This window comes from Elephas maximus, chromosome 6 (assembly GCF_024166365.1).
Source record: "Elephas maximus indicus isolate mEleMax1 chromosome 6, mEleMax1 primary haplotype, whole genome shotgun sequence".
Taxonomy (NCBI): domain Eukaryota; kingdom Metazoa; phylum Chordata; class Mammalia; order Proboscidea; family Elephantidae; genus Elephas; species Elephas maximus.
This window is the reverse complement of record NC_064824.1, coordinates 142563458-142579719: the sequence shown is the minus strand read 5'-3', so window position 1 is coordinate 142579719 and position 16262 is coordinate 142563458. Positions and strand designations below refer to the sequence as shown.

General features: G+C 60.2%; 2 protein-coding genes across 5 annotated transcripts in view; both read right to left on the bottom strand.

Moving 5' to 3' along the window:
* The window catches only part of LOC126078279 (G-protein coupled receptor 35-like), a 40528-nt gene extending 39539 nt beyond the window's left edge, over positions 1-989 (bottom strand). Inside the window, exon 1 of the mRNA XM_049888620.1 lies at positions 931-989. The gene's annotated coding sequence lies outside the window, so the exon portion shown is untranslated. The remainder of the gene's footprint in view (positions 1-930) is intronic.
* Positions 990-1092: 103 nt separating this feature from the next.
* On the bottom strand, positions 1093-16206 carry CAPN10 (calpain 10). 4 transcript variants are annotated; one of them, XM_049888615.1, is made up of 13 exons: positions 15950-16206; positions 12416-12547; positions 10998-11194; positions 10098-10315; positions 7753-7894; positions 7249-7415; positions 6904-7163; positions 6383-6585; positions 6013-6268; positions 4838-5190; positions 4084-4763; positions 1416-1437; positions 1093-1155 (listed from the first exon to the last, which is right to left on the bottom strand). In XM_049888615.1, the coding sequence occupies exons 1-10, from the start codon at positions 16109-16111 to the stop codon at positions 4900-4902; spliced, it is 2028 nt and encodes a 675-aa protein (XP_049744572.1). In that variant the 5' UTR covers positions 16112-16206; the 3' UTR covers positions 1093-1155; positions 1416-1437; positions 4084-4763; positions 4838-4899. The 4 variants fall into 4 exon arrangements, with proteins under 4 accessions (XP_049744572.1, XP_049744573.1, XP_049744574.1 ...); XM_049888617.1 differs by lacking the exons at positions 1093-1155; positions 1416-1437 and adding an exon at positions 1528-1577 and having other exon boundaries at positions 4838-4883; positions 4991-5190; XM_049888616.1 differs by lacking the exons at positions 1093-1155; positions 1416-1437 and adding an exon at positions 1462-1522.
* Positions 16207-16262: the final 56 nt, after the last annotated feature.

Below are 16262 nucleotides of genomic sequence, written 5' to 3'. Positions count from 1 at the left end.
GGTATTGGAGCTCCTAGCCACTGAAAATAAGGCAAGAAGAAGAAAACATGCATTCAGATAGGAAATGAAGAAGTAAATCTCTCCATTGTTGACATAATTGTCTATGTGTAGAAAATCCTATGGGATTAAAAAAAAAAAAAAAAAACTACAAACTAATAAGTGAATTTGGCAAGATGATAAGACATAAGGTTAATATGCAAAAAAATTGTATATATTAGCAACAAACAATTAGAAAATGAAACTAAAAATACAATGCCATTTATAACAGCATAAAAAAATAGAGTATTTAGGAATAATTGCAAACATGTATACTCAAAACTACGGATTATTGCTGACAGAAGCTAAAGAAGACGTAAATCGGTGGAAAGGTATACCACGTCCATGGACTGGAAGAGTCAGTTCTCCTACTATCTGCTATATGATCAATCCAACCAAGCATCACTCATCAAGTTCTGCTGGGTTTGCCTCCCAAGCACAGGTCAACACTGACTTCCTCTCTTGGCCTCCACTCCCTCCTGCCTGGGACAGAACACACCATCTCTCCCCTGGGTGTCTGCAACGGCCTTCTTGTTCGTCCCCTACCCCCAATTCATCTTCAATACTTCAGCCAGAGAGATTTCAAAAATACATGTCAGGCCCAACTTCAAATCATGCCGTGGCTCCCGCTCCCCAAGAGGTAAGATGCAAACTCCTTGCACGGCCCTCAAGGTCCCTGTCTGCCTCTCCAGCCTCAGCCCTGGCCACGTGCTCTGACCCCTCCCCCACAGTGCAGACACAGAGCTTCTTCCCGCTCCTGAGGGTGAGGGGTGCCCAGGAACACCCTCCCAGCCCCTCCTCCGCACCTGGTTGATCCTAGCCTGGTCAAGGAACACCCCCACCACTACCACCATATGCAGAGCTGTCCCCTCAGGTCAAAATTCTCCAAAGTACCTGTGTTTGGGTGGTCCTCCCTAACAGACGGTGCGTGCCACAAGCACAGGGGCGCTGGGTGTCTCAGCCGCATCCCCAGCACCTGGCACTGGGACTGCCACCCCACATACGCTTTTGAATGTCTTCAGAATGGTAGGACGGTGGGGCTTGGGGTGGCGGGAAGTGATCTGTGGATCCTGGTTGGTCTTCTCAGTGGGGCTTGGAGGATGAAGGAGTCCACGGCAACTGGAACACAGAAGCACACACATGTGCTGCCACAGGTGCCATCGTCACACCTCCCCAACACACACAATGCCCCAGGAACCCACAGGGGACACAGGGCTAGCCCCTGACAGAGCAGCGTGACCCTACCTGGCTGGCCGCCTCTTACCCACTCTACTCTGTCCAGCCTCCTGCCCCAGGAAGTCCTGCCCAGCCAGGCCCCCTCCCTGGCCAGGCCCCCTCCCTGACACCTGCTTTCAGGGCACACGGGTCGGGATACTTACCCCAGCGTCTGTACCCCAAGGCCTGGAGGAGGAAGGGATGAGGGCAGTGAGAAGAGAACTGGGGACCAGGAAAGTGTTCCCAACCAGGAGGCACACACCCGTCATTCCTGGAGCAGGAAGTGACAGGTCAGAAAACCTAAACAGGCCGGTGTGGGGCAAAGTCTGTTGGGAGAGGCCAGAAGTGGTGTCTACAGCATACACCTAGACCTGCCAGGCTGGATCTGCCTGAGTCTCAGGCCACCTGAGGGCAGGGTGGTGGTCCTCACCCTCACAGCCTGTGCAGGTCCACATGTGGGCTGGGCTTTCCTGCTTTCACCCTGCCAGCAATACCAGGGGTGGGGGAAAGCCAGACTGATTGATCGATTGATGGACTGACTGATGTACAGAGAATGGAGGGCCCGAGGAGGCCCAGGACGAGCCGGCCCGCAGCTCGAGGGCACCCTCTGGAGGCTCCCTGGTGGCCTGGCAGCTGGTGGTTGGGGCGGGCAGTGGAGGAAGCCCATTTCCATGGCCTTCCCCTGGCCTCCCTGCCCACAAGCAGACCTGGAGAGAGAGCTCCTCAGGTCAGTGCAGAGGCCCCACGGCACAGACTGCTCGTGCCCCAGGCCTGCCCACCCCCTCCCCTCCCTGCAGCCCTCCAGGTACGCCCTAGTGCACCCACAAAGGGGTCAGGCCGAGGCTGCGGCCCTCACCAGGCTTTCAGCCTGAGCACCCACACGGTGACCATAGGTATAGCGCAGACGGACACCCCGCGTGGCCGAAGCATGGATAGCAAGTGCCCACTGGAGCCACCCAGGGAAGGGCAGGTGGGGTGGTCAGCACAGCCTCCGCCCTCCCTCCTCCATCTGTCACTGTGACCCCTCTGGGCAGCTGCCTCAGTCCCATGTGGGACTGGGACAGGCCACATCTGCTCTGAGTACCCAGCCCTGGCCAAGGCCTAAGGCCCTCATACTTCTCCCTGGGTGATCCCACCTGCTCCCCCACCCTAATATGCATCCATCTGCAGGGATGGTGGGGGAGCTCTTCAGAATCTGCTGGGGCCAAAGAGCATCAGGGCTGTTTTAGAGCTGGATCTATGACCGCCCGGCTGGCTGGCCAGGAGGGCCATGGCTGGGGCAGGGGAGACAGCTGGCCCATTCCCCAGGTGGGGGTGGGTGCTCTGTGGACCCAATGGATGCAGGGGTCCCCAGGGTGGGGTTTGAGATGCACAGACAAGAGGAACTCCAAAGGGGCATCCAGTGCTCTGTGGTCAGCGAGAACAGTAGGGGAGGCCTGCACTGCTTACAAGGAAGCTCTCTTCTCTTCATTTTACTTCCTCGGCCCATCTGAAGGGGCCCCCAGTCACCCTGTGTGGAGGGGCGGGGCAGTCAGAGATGGGGGGCTGAATCTTGGTGGGGGCACTTGGGCTGCAGGGTGGAGAAAGCAAAGACCACGCCAGAGCCTCAGCCCCAGCATCTGAACCGTGGCCAGTGCTGGCCTGCTGGGCTGAGAGCTGGGACCTGGATGGGGAGGGGGATGCTGGGCAGGGCCCCTGAAGACTTCACTCCCAGACTCCTGGGATGTTTCTGAGCCTGAAAGTGTATGGATGTGGCCCACTCCCCGCTGTAGACAGCACAGGGCCCTCAGGACCCCCCTCCTCTGTCTCTAACCATGACTGCACACTGCTGGGGTGTTTGCCCAGCTCTGCAGCAGGCTGCCCCGCACTGTGTCCTGAAGCTGCTGCCTTCCCAGGTGTTGGCCCCTTGGCAGACATGGCCACAGGCCCCACGCAGGACTCCCCTGCTCCCGGGGGCATGGACTGGCTGAGGGCTCTGGCCTGCTTCCAAGTGCCCTGAGGCCCTGGCTCCAATGGGCAGGCATGGCCACCCTGCCCAAGTCAGTGGAAGCCAGGGGCCAGGGAGAGTGGGCAGGAGTCTGTCCACAGGAAGGGCCTCCTCCAGGTCAGCTGGTGGGACTAATGATGAACTGGGGGGGGACCCTGATAGAGACACCCAGCGCCCTGCCCAGCGGGGGGCACACGTGGGCTGGGGGGGGCAGGCTGGGTCAGGAATCAGGCGGGTGGGGGCAGTGGTCACAGGCCAATGGGGACACCGATGTCAGGAGCCACATGGCAACCAGGGGTCAGCAGATGTACAGGTCTAAGGCCGTGCAGACCCTCCACCCAGCCCACCCCTGAAGAGCCTGGGGAGTAAGGGGCAACATTGAAGTGGGACTCTCAATGACCCCCCACCAGTGACCAGAGGGCACCCTTGGATCTTCTGGCCTCACTGTCCCCTCATGCCCCTGGGGAACCTCAGATGCCTGCTCTCAGAAGATGAGGCAGGGACTCCTGGGAAGGAAGGAAGGCTCCTGACCCACCCCCACCCCCACCCCATTCCACATTCCAGGGAATCTGGCCCGTGAGCCCAAGTCTAGGCAGACTCTGCCTCTCCCCTCCGCAGCTGCCAGCTCCCTACCCAAGGCTGTCCTCCTTTGTCCTGGAGCAGTCGCCCCCTCGTCCTGGCCCTCGCCTCTCACTCCAGGTCAGCTGGAGGAGGCCTCTACCCCGAACGCGCCCTGGACACCAGCTGCTGTGGCCCCCACCCCTCAAGAGCAGGTGCACGTCCGCTTCCGACCCTCTGTACCTCCACTCCCTCCTCCCCAATCCGCCTACCCCAGCTGTGCTCACCTCCCACTGAGACAGCATCCCCACCGGCTGTCCCTCCACAGCTGGCTTACAGACAGCTGACAACCCTGGAGCTGTTCTGAGACAAGAGCAACCTGTGAACTGCCCAGTGTCTACTTGTTTATTTACAAAATTACCTCTTAAAAATGCTTCCCCTGGTGGCGCAATGGTTAAAAGCCCGGTTGCTAACCAAAAGGTCGGCAGTTTGAATCCACCTTGGATTCCCTATGGGACAGTTCTACTCTGTCCTATAGGATCGTTATGAGTCGAAATCGACTCAATGGCAACAGGTTTTGGTTTAAACATTAAGACAAGGTTTGTTTCAAAATGCTCTTGTCTGGCGTAAGGCCTTTCTCCAGTCAACGAGACGGTCAGGGGGTTACAATGAAGCTCCTGTCTGGGCTCGGGGGCTCTGCGCTGAGGCTCTTGCCTCTCCCCCAGGCCCTGCTGAGCCCCAGGGCCTTCTGGGCAGCTGTGGAAGTTCCCTTTCCCCAGGCCCTGGGGCCCGTCACCGCTCTCCAGGGTGGCACATCCTTCACACCGTCAGGCACAGGCCCCGCAGTGCCGAGGCGGGGGCACTGTGCACAGGCGTTCTGGGCCTAGCAGAGGGTGGGTAGCAGCCCAGTCACTCGAGCAGACACACGGTCACCTCATTAGGTCTTCATCACAGCCGTGAAGGAGGCCTGTGGGAGGAGATGGTGAGGCCCCACACGGCCAGGCAGGGTGGCCAGTTTCCCGAACCCAGGCCCATACATACCTCCTGAAGGAACTGGCCCAGGCTCTCCTGACTCTGGAGGGACCGCCTGTGAGAGAGTCCCATCAGCCCGGGCCCAGGGAGCCGCTCTGCCAGAAGGGCGGGCTGGGGACTTTCTGAGATGCAGGTGGCCCCGTCTCCCACACCAGGGCCCACCTGTCTATCCTGGTCGCTATGGTGACAGTGAAGGCCGCCTCTGTGTCAGGCAGGTAGGTAGAGGGCACAACCCTGTAGGTGCCCGCAGGCAGACGGCACAGCTGGCTCACCTCCAGGGCGTGGCGGTGAGGCACACAGCTGGACAGTGGCTCCTGGCACAGCGGGGAGGGCTCGTCCTGGCTCTCACCGCCCCCTGGAACCTGGCACAGGGAGGGGCTCAGAGGTGGGGAGGCACACAACCCAGGGCTGACAGGTGCTCCATGACCCTGGGGGGTATAACGCTCCGCCTTCCCCAGCATCATAGCCCCTCCAGGGCTCTGGGGACTCACCAAACTCTGTGCCCCCACCACCTCTCTAAGCCACCCGCCTGGCAGGGCCCTGTTGGGACAGGCCTAGGGCGCAAGCTCAGTGAGTCCTGTCACTCTGAGACTGCACAGCCTGCCCGCCAAAGGGCGCAGGCTTTTTGCTCTCACAGAGAACCATCTGTCCTTCAGGGTCAGGGGTGGGGTCTGAGTCCCAGCTGATATGGCTCTGTGAGAGCAAAAATGACTATAGACAGTCGTATTGACAGGGGTGCGCACAAGGAGTACCTGAGCCGACCCCAAAAACCCCAATGAAATGGGGACTTCAAGTTGCTGCTGTCAAGTCGATTCTTTTGGCGACCCTACAGGACAGAGTAGAACTGCCCTAAACGGTTTCCAAGGAGCACCTGGTGGATTCGAATTGCTGATCTCTTAGCTAGCAGCCGTACCTCTTAAACACTATGCCACCAGGATGCCCAAACTGGGGCCTTAAAAAAAATGGCTTTTCTCATGTGTATGACCTGCTGCCAGCCTAGGCGACATGCCCACACCACTGAGTCCAGCCTCTGCATGACCCCACGTCTGCCCGGATGATGTGGCCCTGAGACAGCCTCAGCCACTACCCAGACCAGGCCAGCAGCCCTGCCTGGACAATGTGGCCCTGAGACGGCCTCAGCTGCTACCCAGACCAGGCCAGCAGCCAGGAAGCAGAGGTCTTGCCTGGAAGACGTGGAAGCCGATGGGGTGACAGGTGCCATCCTGGCAGTGCTGGCGCAGCGTGATGCGGACGCAGCGGGTGCCCCCACCCGTGGGCACGGAGAAGGGGAGGCAGGGGTTGCTGGGGTAGGAGGCGAAGTTCCTGCTGCCGCCCGCTGTCTGTCCGGCCCGCCAGCAGCCCTGCAGCAGCACTGTCTCCCACTCCCCCGCAGGGAGTGCGCCTCCGGGGGCCGGGCTCCTGGAAGCCAGCTTGATGGCACTACGGGGAGGGTGACAGGGCCAAGCTGAGGGCTGTGCAGGTGGCCTGCCTTCAGAATGGGCACGAGCAAAGGCAGGCTGAGCACACAGCCCAGGGACCCCAAGAGGCGCCCACCTGAGGGAGACCTTCCCAGAAGAGAAGACCCGGAGCAGGAAGTGGCCCGGCATGTCCTGCAGGAAGGTGCTGGGCACAGCCAGGTAGTAGCCTGGGGAGAGCTCACAGCGGAGATGGACCTCCCGGTCATACGCGTGGCATGGGGTGCCAGCTGCAGGGGGCGCAGACAGGACGCGGGGCAGGCTGACCCGCCGCTTCTCGACCTGGGGGGCACAAAATGGGAGATTCAGCCGGGGCGGGGGGCCTGCTCACACGCATGCCAGGGTCACGGTCTGTCGTAGAAGGGCGGAGCCCAGCCCTCCCTCCTCTCATGGCCAGCAAGGGCCCCACGAGGCTAGGCTCTCATCAACCTGCTGGCCAGTGGCTGTTGCAGGCACCAACCGACAAACTCTTGTGCTCAGGAAGAAAGCACGCACCCAGACAGGTGGCCCCCCATCGTAGCCCTGTCCGCACTCCATCCCCAGCCCCGACCCCTGCTGGGCCCTGACACCCGCTGGGCAGGGAGGCTGGCCAGGAGTTACCTTCCACATGTGCAGGCCCACAGCCTGGAGACCCTTGCCCGGGAGGCTGGCTGGGCCCTGAGCAGCACGGTGGTCCCCCGCCCGGACCGCCGCACGCCCCCTGGGCCTCTGCAGGACGGCCAGGCACACCTCGCTTGGCTCCCAGACCCTCAGCCAGAACTTGGGGTTGGTGGGGAAGCTGCTGTTGTTCCGGCACCCTCCGGCCGACTGCCCTCTGACCCAGGCCCCGGACAGCGCCTCGGTATGGCCCAGCGCCTTTCCTGGTATGAACACAGCTCCTGTTAGGCTGGGGATGGGGCCTCAGAGCGGTCAGCCTCTGGGCTCATGGGAAGGGTCCTGAGTCACCTGAGTGGAGGCTCTGCAGATGGCCGTCCTCCGAGAGCGGGAAGCCGACAGTCAGCTCGTCAAACTCACGGACAAACTCCTCCTCCTCCACCCAGAACTCCCCTTCCTGCAGCTGCGATAAGAGCGCCTCGGCCGCCGCTGCCTCGACCCGGCTCCACCCTTCACCCCTAGGAAGAGCCCTGTCTCAGCCAACCAGTCCTGGGGTACAGACAGTGCAGGGCAAGCAAGACAGCCAAGGAGGCGGCACAGGGTGCGTGTCCCCACAGGCCCGCCAGTGCCAGATCCAGGCTGCTCGGCCCCTCCCTCACCGCTGGGTGGTGCCTGCCCCTCCCTCACTGCTGGGTGGTTCCCGTCCCCTCCCTCACTGCTGGGTGGTACCTGACCTCTCCTGCACTCTGGGCACCGCCCGGCCCCTCCCTCACTCGTGCCTAGCTCCTCCCTCACTCTGGGTACTGCCCAGCCCATCCCTCACAGCCGGGCACCGCCTGGCCTTCCTGCACGCACCCCTCTCCCCAGCGGCCCCGCCAGCACGGCCGGCCCCAGGGATTGTGGACACGGAGCAGCAGGACATCCTCGCCAGCACACCCCCTGAGCTCCTGGAGGTCTGAGACGATGAAGGCGTGGAACTCCCCCAGCTCCCGGGCTCCTGTGTGAGGAACAGCAGGGTCACCGTGGGAAGGGCCCCAGAAGACCCCAGACTGAGCAGGATGTGCGGGTCTCCACCTGCTGCCATCCCCCCGACTGTGCTGTGCAGGCCCCCTGGCTTGTTCCCAGCCGCTGTAGGACCAAGTGCAGGAGTGTCCTCAGCAAGGACATAGTCCCTGGAGGGTATGGACCTGCCTGGGCCATCACTCAGGGCTGTGGTGTGAGGTGGGGCCTACCCACCCTGGGCCTCACCCTCCTGGTCTGCACCAAGGACAACCTGCTGTCATCACTGTCCCTGACTGGCCTGGATCTGCCGACACAGAGGACATGCCTCTGGGCAGAGCTGGTGGGGGTACTCAGGGAGCTGCGATCAGAGTCCAGCTGAGGACACCCCACTTGTCCAGAGCTTTGGGGCACAGAGCCGGCGGGGGTACTCAGGGAGCTGCGACCGGAGTCCAGCCGAGGACGCCCCACTTGTCCAGAGCTTTGGGGCACAGAGCCGGCGGGGGCACTCAGGGAGCTGTGACCAGAGTCCAGCCGAGGACACCCCACTTCTCCAGAGCTTTGGGGCACAGAGCCGGCGGGGGTACTCAGGGAGGTGCGACCAGAATCCAGCCGAGGACGCCCCACTTCTCCAGAGCTTTGGGGGAGGCAGACGAAGGCAGAGCACCTGTCTGGAGGAAAGAATGCAGCCTGCAGGGAAGGGAGGCATCCTGGGGGTCCTTCAGTGCTTTACTTAGGATGACGCTGCTGCCCACGTCCAGCTCCAGCTGACCTCTGGCACAGCCGCTTTGCCCGACGGCCTTTTCCAAAGCCTGCCTCACTCGGAGGGGCCCCCACCAGCCCCTCCAGAGACAGTGACATGCAGGCTGGCCCCTCGCTCTGGGAAAGGGAGGACTCTGAGGCTGGCTACCCGACTCCTGCTGCCCCCCATCTCCCAAATGTGCTCTTGAACGCTGTCCAGGGTCTGCCTGCAGGGAATCCAGAGCCAGACCCACGGCAACCCTCAGACACATGAGGCGGTGTGTGGTTGGTAACGTGGGTCAGTTTTTCCCATTATTAAGGTAGTCCTAACTGGAAAAAGCATGACGCAAACATGCCCCCTGCCATGTCATTTATAACCTCACAAAACCGTGAAGACCTTAAGTATCCAGTGTTCAGGGAAAGATTAACAGCACACGACAAAAATAACATAAACTATTCATGTTTATGAAAAAACACGAAAAAGCGTACTAAAAAGACAAATAAAACTATATTTGACTTTTTTCATTTCTATTTCAACGTATCTTCTTTAATAGGCTTAACATATTGCTCTCAAGCTGATTCAGACTCATAGCAACTCTGCACAACAGAGTAGAACGACCCTAGAGGATTTCCAAGGAGTGGCTGGTGGTTTCCAACTGCCAACCTTTTGGTTAGCAGCCAAATGCTTAACAGCTGTGTCACCAGGTCTCCTTGATGAGCACACATATCCCTAAAATGACAACGTGAGTGCGACTGTGCCAGGCTGCCAGACACTCTGGGCAACTCCTTCCCAGACCATTCAGGCGACAGTCACCAGTACAGTCCTCACCTCATCCTGAAAGTCAGTGCTGGCTGGGGGGGCACATTTGCGTAGAACACAGTTCCCTCTTCCCACACAGTCCCAACGGGGCCACAATAGACCACCAGCATGTGATCTAGGGCCCTGAGAGGGAGCTGAGCTTATGTACTACACCACAGCCCCCACCAGCCCCTCACCTCCTCTGGGGCTGAGCACCAAGCAGCTCAGCGGGCACCACACTGCAGCCCCCGCCAGCCCTTCACCTGCTCCGGGGCTGAGCACCGAGCAGCTTGGCGGGCACCACACTGCAGTCCCCACCAGCCCCTCACCTGGTCTGGGGCTGAGCACCCAACAGCCCCAGCAGGCACCACACTGCAGCCCCCACTAGCCCCTCACCTGCTCTGGGGCTGAGCACCGAGCAGCTCGGCAGGCACTACACTGCAGCCCCCACCAGCCCCTCACCTGCTCTGGGGCTGAGCACCGAGCAGCTCGGCAGGCACTACACTGCAGCCCCCACCAGCCCCTCACCTGCTCTGGGGCTGAGCACCAAGCAGCTCTGCGGGCACCACACTGCAGCCCCCGCCAGCCCTTCACCTGCTCCGGGGCTGAGCACCCAACAGCCCCAGCAGGCACCACACTGCAGCCCCCACTAGCCCCTCACCTGCTCTGGGGCTGAGCACCGAGCAGCTCAGCAGGCACTGGTCCTTCAGGTGGAGCAGCTGCCGCAAGTTCCTGTGTCCCCAGCTGCCGGGCCTGTCCTGGGAGTCACTGGCCCTTGCTAAGTCCTTCAGGTTCCACCTTTCTGCCAGGCCGCCAGTCAGGTCCACTAGGGCATCTGCCACCTGCCCTGCCCACAGGTGCTCGTAGGACCCATGGACCCTGGGGCACAACCAATGGGTGAGCTTGGACGCCAGGCCCTCGTCTCCCAGTCTGACCGCTCCTCCAACCCTAACACCTGGTCTGCCTTCCCCTCGCCGCCTCATTTCGCCTTTGAAGGCAGAGTGCGCAGTGTTCAAAGTCCCCATGTCCCTGCTCACAGTCCTCCTGCTTCTTAGCAAGAGCACGGGGAGACCCTGAGAGCAAACCCCAAGTCCTGGAAAGCAGCCGGCGGGATGGAGGGACCATTCCACAGGCCCGGGGCCCGCGTCCCTCCTCACCTGTGCGAGAGGCCTGTCCTCATGTTCCAAACAAATACAGGCAAACATGTTCCTTGCTGGGGCTTATGGAAATCCAAAGGAAGAAATTACACGTCTTCTTTTTTCTGTCTCCCGTCCCCCCAGCCCAGGACGGGCTCTCAGGCCCTCAGACTGAATGGGCCTACATTGAGGGAGTGGAGATGCTCCGCAGCCGTCCCTCACATACTTAGAGCAGACCTTCCCCAGCCCCAATCCTGCCCTGCCCTCGGCCCCCACCTTGTACGTAGGGTAGAGGTCTCCAGCCTCCAATGCCACCCCCTTCCTTCGCTAACCTCCAGCCCTGGCCCCGCCCTGTACTTGGCTTAGACCTTCTCCAGCCCCCACCCCAGCCCCACCCTCACCCCGCCCCCAGCCCCGCCCCATACTTGGCGTAGACCTTCTCCAGCAGGGGCAGCCAGAACACGTCCTCGCTGTGGCAGCGGGAGAAGCACAGCCTCCCCGCGAGACAAGGCAGGCGGTCATCCACGGTCACCTCCACCCAGTGTCCAAACTGCCAGATACAGCAGGTGAAGCAGCCCCGGTACGCCGGGTCCGGCCAGCTGGGCTGTCCCGGGGGAATGACCTAGTGCACACAGAGCACAGGGAGCCATGAGAAACCGGTGGTGCCTCTGAGCCCTTCAACTGCAACGCACCCTGCTGTGGAGGCCACTGCTCAGGGGAAACTGAGTAACCGTGAGGAGTTAGCAGACACCTAACAAACGACCGTGGGCGGTACTGAGCCAGGCAAGAGGCTCCTAAGGCCACAAGCCGACCACTATACCCTCCTGCCTTGCACCAAGCCCAAATCAATGGCGACTTGTGCTGGCAGGAGTGACCCCATGCTGACAGACCTCCTCACTGGGATTGGGATTCTGGCCTAGTGCTCCTGATCTGCCCCAACCCCAGTGCCATCGAGTCTATTCCAACTCATAGCCGCCTACTACCCAGAAATGTGGTTTTAGCTCCCTCATTGTAAAAAGAGGTCAGTGGTCCCTAGCTCACAGGGCTGTGAGCCAAGAACCAGCATGGTGATGGGCTCACCGTGGTGCTCTGAATGAGGCCACCGGCCAGTGGTGTCATTTGTCCACACCACATGGCCACGGTCCAAGCTAAGGCAACAAACTCTGCTGGGAGAAGCATGAGAAAGGCCTCTGTGCCTGGAGCATCTGTAGGGCATCACAAACAGCTTGCTTTAACAATCCTTTGTCAATTTATACTCAAAGCCTGTAAATCTCGACTAGCTGAAACCCTGGTGGCGCAGTGGTTAAAGAGCTCGACTCCCAACTGAAAGGTCTGCAGTGTGAACCCACCAGCTGTCCCATGGGAGAAAGATCTAGCAATCTGCTTCCGTAAAGATTACACCCTTGGAAACCCTATGCGGTAGTTCTACTCTGTCCTAAAGGGTCGCTAGGAGCTGGAACCAACTCAATGGCAATGGGCTCGGTTTTACTCCACACAAGGGTCCCCAGCTGGCCCTCCTACTCTAGACTGGTGTGTTTGTGTTCTTAGTCAAATTCGCTGGTGCTGACCACATGAAGAACTCAGGGCTCAGAGGATGGCGGAGCAAGCAGGAAGCTCCCACAGACTCTCCCAAGCCAGGGTGGGGACACCCACTTCTGCAGGGAGGGAGAGCCTGAAGTCTGCCTCGGGGCCCTCCGTGACGTGACAGGGGATGCTCAGACTGTCAACTAACTCCTGTCAGCCACAGCCAAAGTCCCCAGACAGCCAGAAACCAGCTGTGGAAGCACTTTTCCTGGAGGGCGGACACGAGGAGCCCCTCACAGGCCTGCAAGGAGGCCCGCACCTGCTGCAGGAGGCGTGGGCTCTTCTGCAGGGCCGCACAGGCGCACAGGAACCAGCAGTCACCCAGCAGTCCCTGCCTCACCTGCCCCTCCCGGGGGCTGTCTGGGAACAGCCGGGGCGCAGCACAGATCTCCTGAAAGAAAAGATTGGCCAGAGTTAGATGGGGCCTTGGGCACAGCTTCCACACCAGGGACCCGAGACCTACGTGACAGGGCAGCTGGGGGAGCATTTCTGATAAGCTTTGCTGCCTTGAGGGCCAGGCCAGGGGAAGGGGCAGGCTTCCTGCAGCCATTGCCCTTGAGCCCCTCTTGACTTCAGACCCCCACCTAGCTTGGGTTCTGGGGTCCCGGTCTCCCTCCACCTTCTTCAGTTGGCTAAAACCCCAACTCTAGGTGAGTCTTGCTATCCACCTCCTCAAACAGCTAAAGATAAGCCTAGAAAACAGTTTCACTTTAAAATCTCGATAGCAAATCCCCAAGGGTCCTCAGCACTGCAGGAAATCTGCTGTTTTTCCAGAAGGCTGTCTCCCAGACCCCAGCCTGCTGTGCCTGCCCTCCCCCGCACTGATGGCCTCGCCTCAAGCTTCCTCAGAAGCTGCTGGCCCTGCCCTCCTGCCCCCCAGCCTGGCTCCCTCCCACGACCCCCCATCTCACTCAGTCCACCCTCCTTCGGCAAAACCCCAGCAGCATGCAGACAAGATAAGAATCTCCATCTTTAAGACAATATCCTGCGACGTCCAGTTCCCCTCTAAGACACCCCATTTCTCAGCTTCCCACCCCTGATGATCCTCTTGAAAGGGCCGTTGTCCCTGCTTCCCCCTGCTGCCCCCCATTCGCTCTCACAGGCTCCTCCAACTTCCAGGCCAGTCATGCCCCCGACCGCTTTCATCAACATCACCTCCAGGTTGCTGGACATCTGTGTCCTCCTTTTCCCCAACACCCTGGAATTTCCTGGGCATCCTGACCCCACGTGATCCGGTGCCCTCCCGCCTGCTGCCTCTCGTGGTCACCTGTCAGGGTCAGCCCCAGCCTGTCCCCTCCTCTGCTGTGACCTCCCCCGAGGTGCTGCCACCCATGTACACGGAGTCCCAGGTGAGCGTCTCTCATCCTCACTTTCCTAAGCTCCAACCCTAACCCATTGCTCACCTGAGCAGGTAAGAGCAAACCCTTGTTTCCACAGCGGTGACCCCCGGCACAGCACATCCACCTGCTCAGGACGGGAATCCAGAAATCAAACTTGATTCCTTTCTCCTCGCCTTCTACTTACAAAGGGTCACTAAGACCCGTCAGTATTTCTCACATCCGGCTACGCCAAAGCCTGATCCTGCCTGTTGTCACACAATGTGGGCCACCTCCGTGCTTCTCCAGGACACTGCAATGGCTGCTTCCGTTCCTGCCTGATGCCTCAGTTTCCAGCCAATAGCTAGAGTGAGCCTCTTTAGACAAATTCCATTAAACCACTCCGTACTAATCAGTGGCTATCCAATCAGTCTGACTCGTGGTGACCCTGTATGTGTCAGAATAGAACTGTGCTCCTTAGGGTGTTCACTGGCTGACTTTTCAGAAGCAGACTGCCAGGCCTTTCTTCCAAGGCACCTCAGGAACTTGAACCATTTGTACTCAAAGTCCCCTGAGGACCCTCTAACGGCCCCCCATTGTGCCTAAAAACATTTCTTAATAAAATAAACTCCAAATCCCATAAGGCTCTTCAAGCTCTGGCCTTTGCCTCCTCTCGACCACCTCTCATGCCAAACAGGCCCTCTCACCATTGCCAAGGAAACCAGGCTGCCCTCAGAGCCATCTCAGTCACCACAGCCAAGGAGACCTGGCTCCCATCAAAGGCTGTGACCATCCGATGTCTCCATTGAGACTGCTGCCACTCAGGGCGGCAAGGGTGCTCCTGGGCGACCTTACACAGCAGGTAAACTGTTGCTGAAAGTGTCAATATAACCCTAGAACACGATATTCCTTTAAGTAGCCATCTTAAATGTCTACAAGAATGTCCCTGCACGAAGTCCAAAACAGGACCCACCACAGCCTTGCTTCCTAGGCTCAGTCTGGCCCTTGGAGAAAAGCCTGAGCGGACCCCACTGCCCCTCTGGCAAAGCGAACACTAGAAACAGAACGGCCTGTCTGCGGCCGAGATGGTCAGCCGACTCAGGGGCCCAGCCTGGCTGGCTGCTCTCCACGGCAGAGCAAGGACGCGCGGCTCAGTCTGTGGCTCCGTGAAAGGGCCTCTCGCTGCACCTTGACTCTCCTTCTAAACTGTTGTTGTTTGTTGCCATGGAGTGAACCCCAACTCATGGTGACCCCATGTGTGCAGGGTAGAGCTGTTTCATAGAGTTTTCAAGTCTGTGACCTTTCAGGGGCAGGTCACCAGGCTCTTCTTCCGAGGCACCTCTGGGTGGACCCCAACTGCCAATCTTCTGGCTAGCAGTCGAGTGCTTAACTGTTTGCACCACCCAGGGACTCCTCCCTTCTAAACAAGAGTTCCCAAAGGCGGGGGCCGTGACCTCATCTCTTGTCCTTAAAGGTTAGGCTGGGGTCAGGCACGTCCTGAATGGGCTTGAGAAGGAGCTACAAAGGCGGGGCAGAGGGTCCCAGGAACCACATCTGCAGATACAGGCAGCCAGTCCTGCGTCTGTGGAGTTCGGAGTGGCTGCTGTGGCCCAGACCTGCTGATTGCCCACTCCGTGCCCCGCGACGGCGGAGCCAGACGGAGCCAGAGAGACACGCTTCCAGTACTTACAGATGAAGATCAAGCCCTCAGTACGGATTACACTTCAACATAAAGAAAACGACAATCCTCACCACCGGACCAACAAATAACACCATGACAAACAGAAAAGACTGAGGTTGTCAAGGATTTCGTTTTACTTGGATCCAATCAACCCACGGAAGCAGCAGTCAAGAAATCCAAAAACACGTTGCATTGGGCAAATCTGCTGCAAGAGGCCTCTTTAAAGCGTCTAAGAGCAAGGCTGTCATTTCAAGGATTAAAATGCACCGGTTCAAGCCATGGTGTTTCCAATCGCCTTATGCACACGCAAAAGCCGCACAACGAATAAAGAAGATGGAACCAAAACTGACGCCTTCGAGTTGTGGTGCTGGTGAAGAGTGGGGAACACACCACCGACTGATGAAAGAGAGGACCAGGTCTGTCCCGTGAGAAGTGCCGCCGGGCCCTCCTGATAAGCGAGGATGGCGAGCCTGTGTCCCGCACACCTCGGACAGGTCATCAGGAGGGATCAGTCCCTGCAGGAAAACGTCACGCTTGGCACAGAAGGACTCAGCGGGAGAGAGGCAGACCCTCACCCACGCGGACCGACGACACAGCGGCTGCAGCAACGGCGCGGCATGACCGCCACGGGGAACCCGGGCCGGGTGTCGGGGGGCCCGGGCCGGGTGTCGGGGGGCCCGGGCCGGGTGTCGGGGGGCACAGGCAGGGCGACGGTCCCTTCCCCAAGGGCCCCCTACGAGTCGGAACCGACCTCACCGCCCCTGACAACACGACGGCCCGCGCCCGCCGCGCCCACCTGGGGCCGCCGCCACGTGAAGTCCTCCCGGAATTGGGCCAGCGGCGTGGAGAAGTCGAAGAACAGAGAGGCGTCCGAGGCCGGGAAGGCGGCGTCCCGGAAGAGCTCGGGCGCCGGCGTCCCCGCCCGTCCGCCCGCATCTCCGGCGCCCCGGGCTCCCATCTGCACCCGCGCCCGCCGACCGCAGCCAAGCGGGCGCCCCAGGCCCGCGACTCGGGGGTCGCCGCCCCGGACGGAGCCCCGCCGGGCCCCGCCGCGCCCCCTGCCCCGCCCCCCCGCCGCGCCCTTCCGCTTGGAGGCACCTCGGGGCCGC

Excerpts from the sequence above, each read along its gene's own strand:
- CAPN10 (XM_049888615.1), bottom strand. The coding sequence starts at position 16,111 with ATGGGAGCCCGGGGCGCCGGAGATGCGGGCGGACGGGCGGGGACGCCG. Across the intron at positions 7,416-7,752 it reads CGGGGCCGCTGGGGAGAGGG|GGGTGAAGGGTGGAGCCGGG; the intron begins GTGCGTGCAGGA and ends GGCTCTTCCTAG. Across the intron at positions 6,269-6,382 it reads TCTGGGAAGGTCTCCCTCAG|TGCCATCAAGCTGGCTTCCA; the intron begins GTGGGCGCCTCT and ends CCCTCCCCGTAG.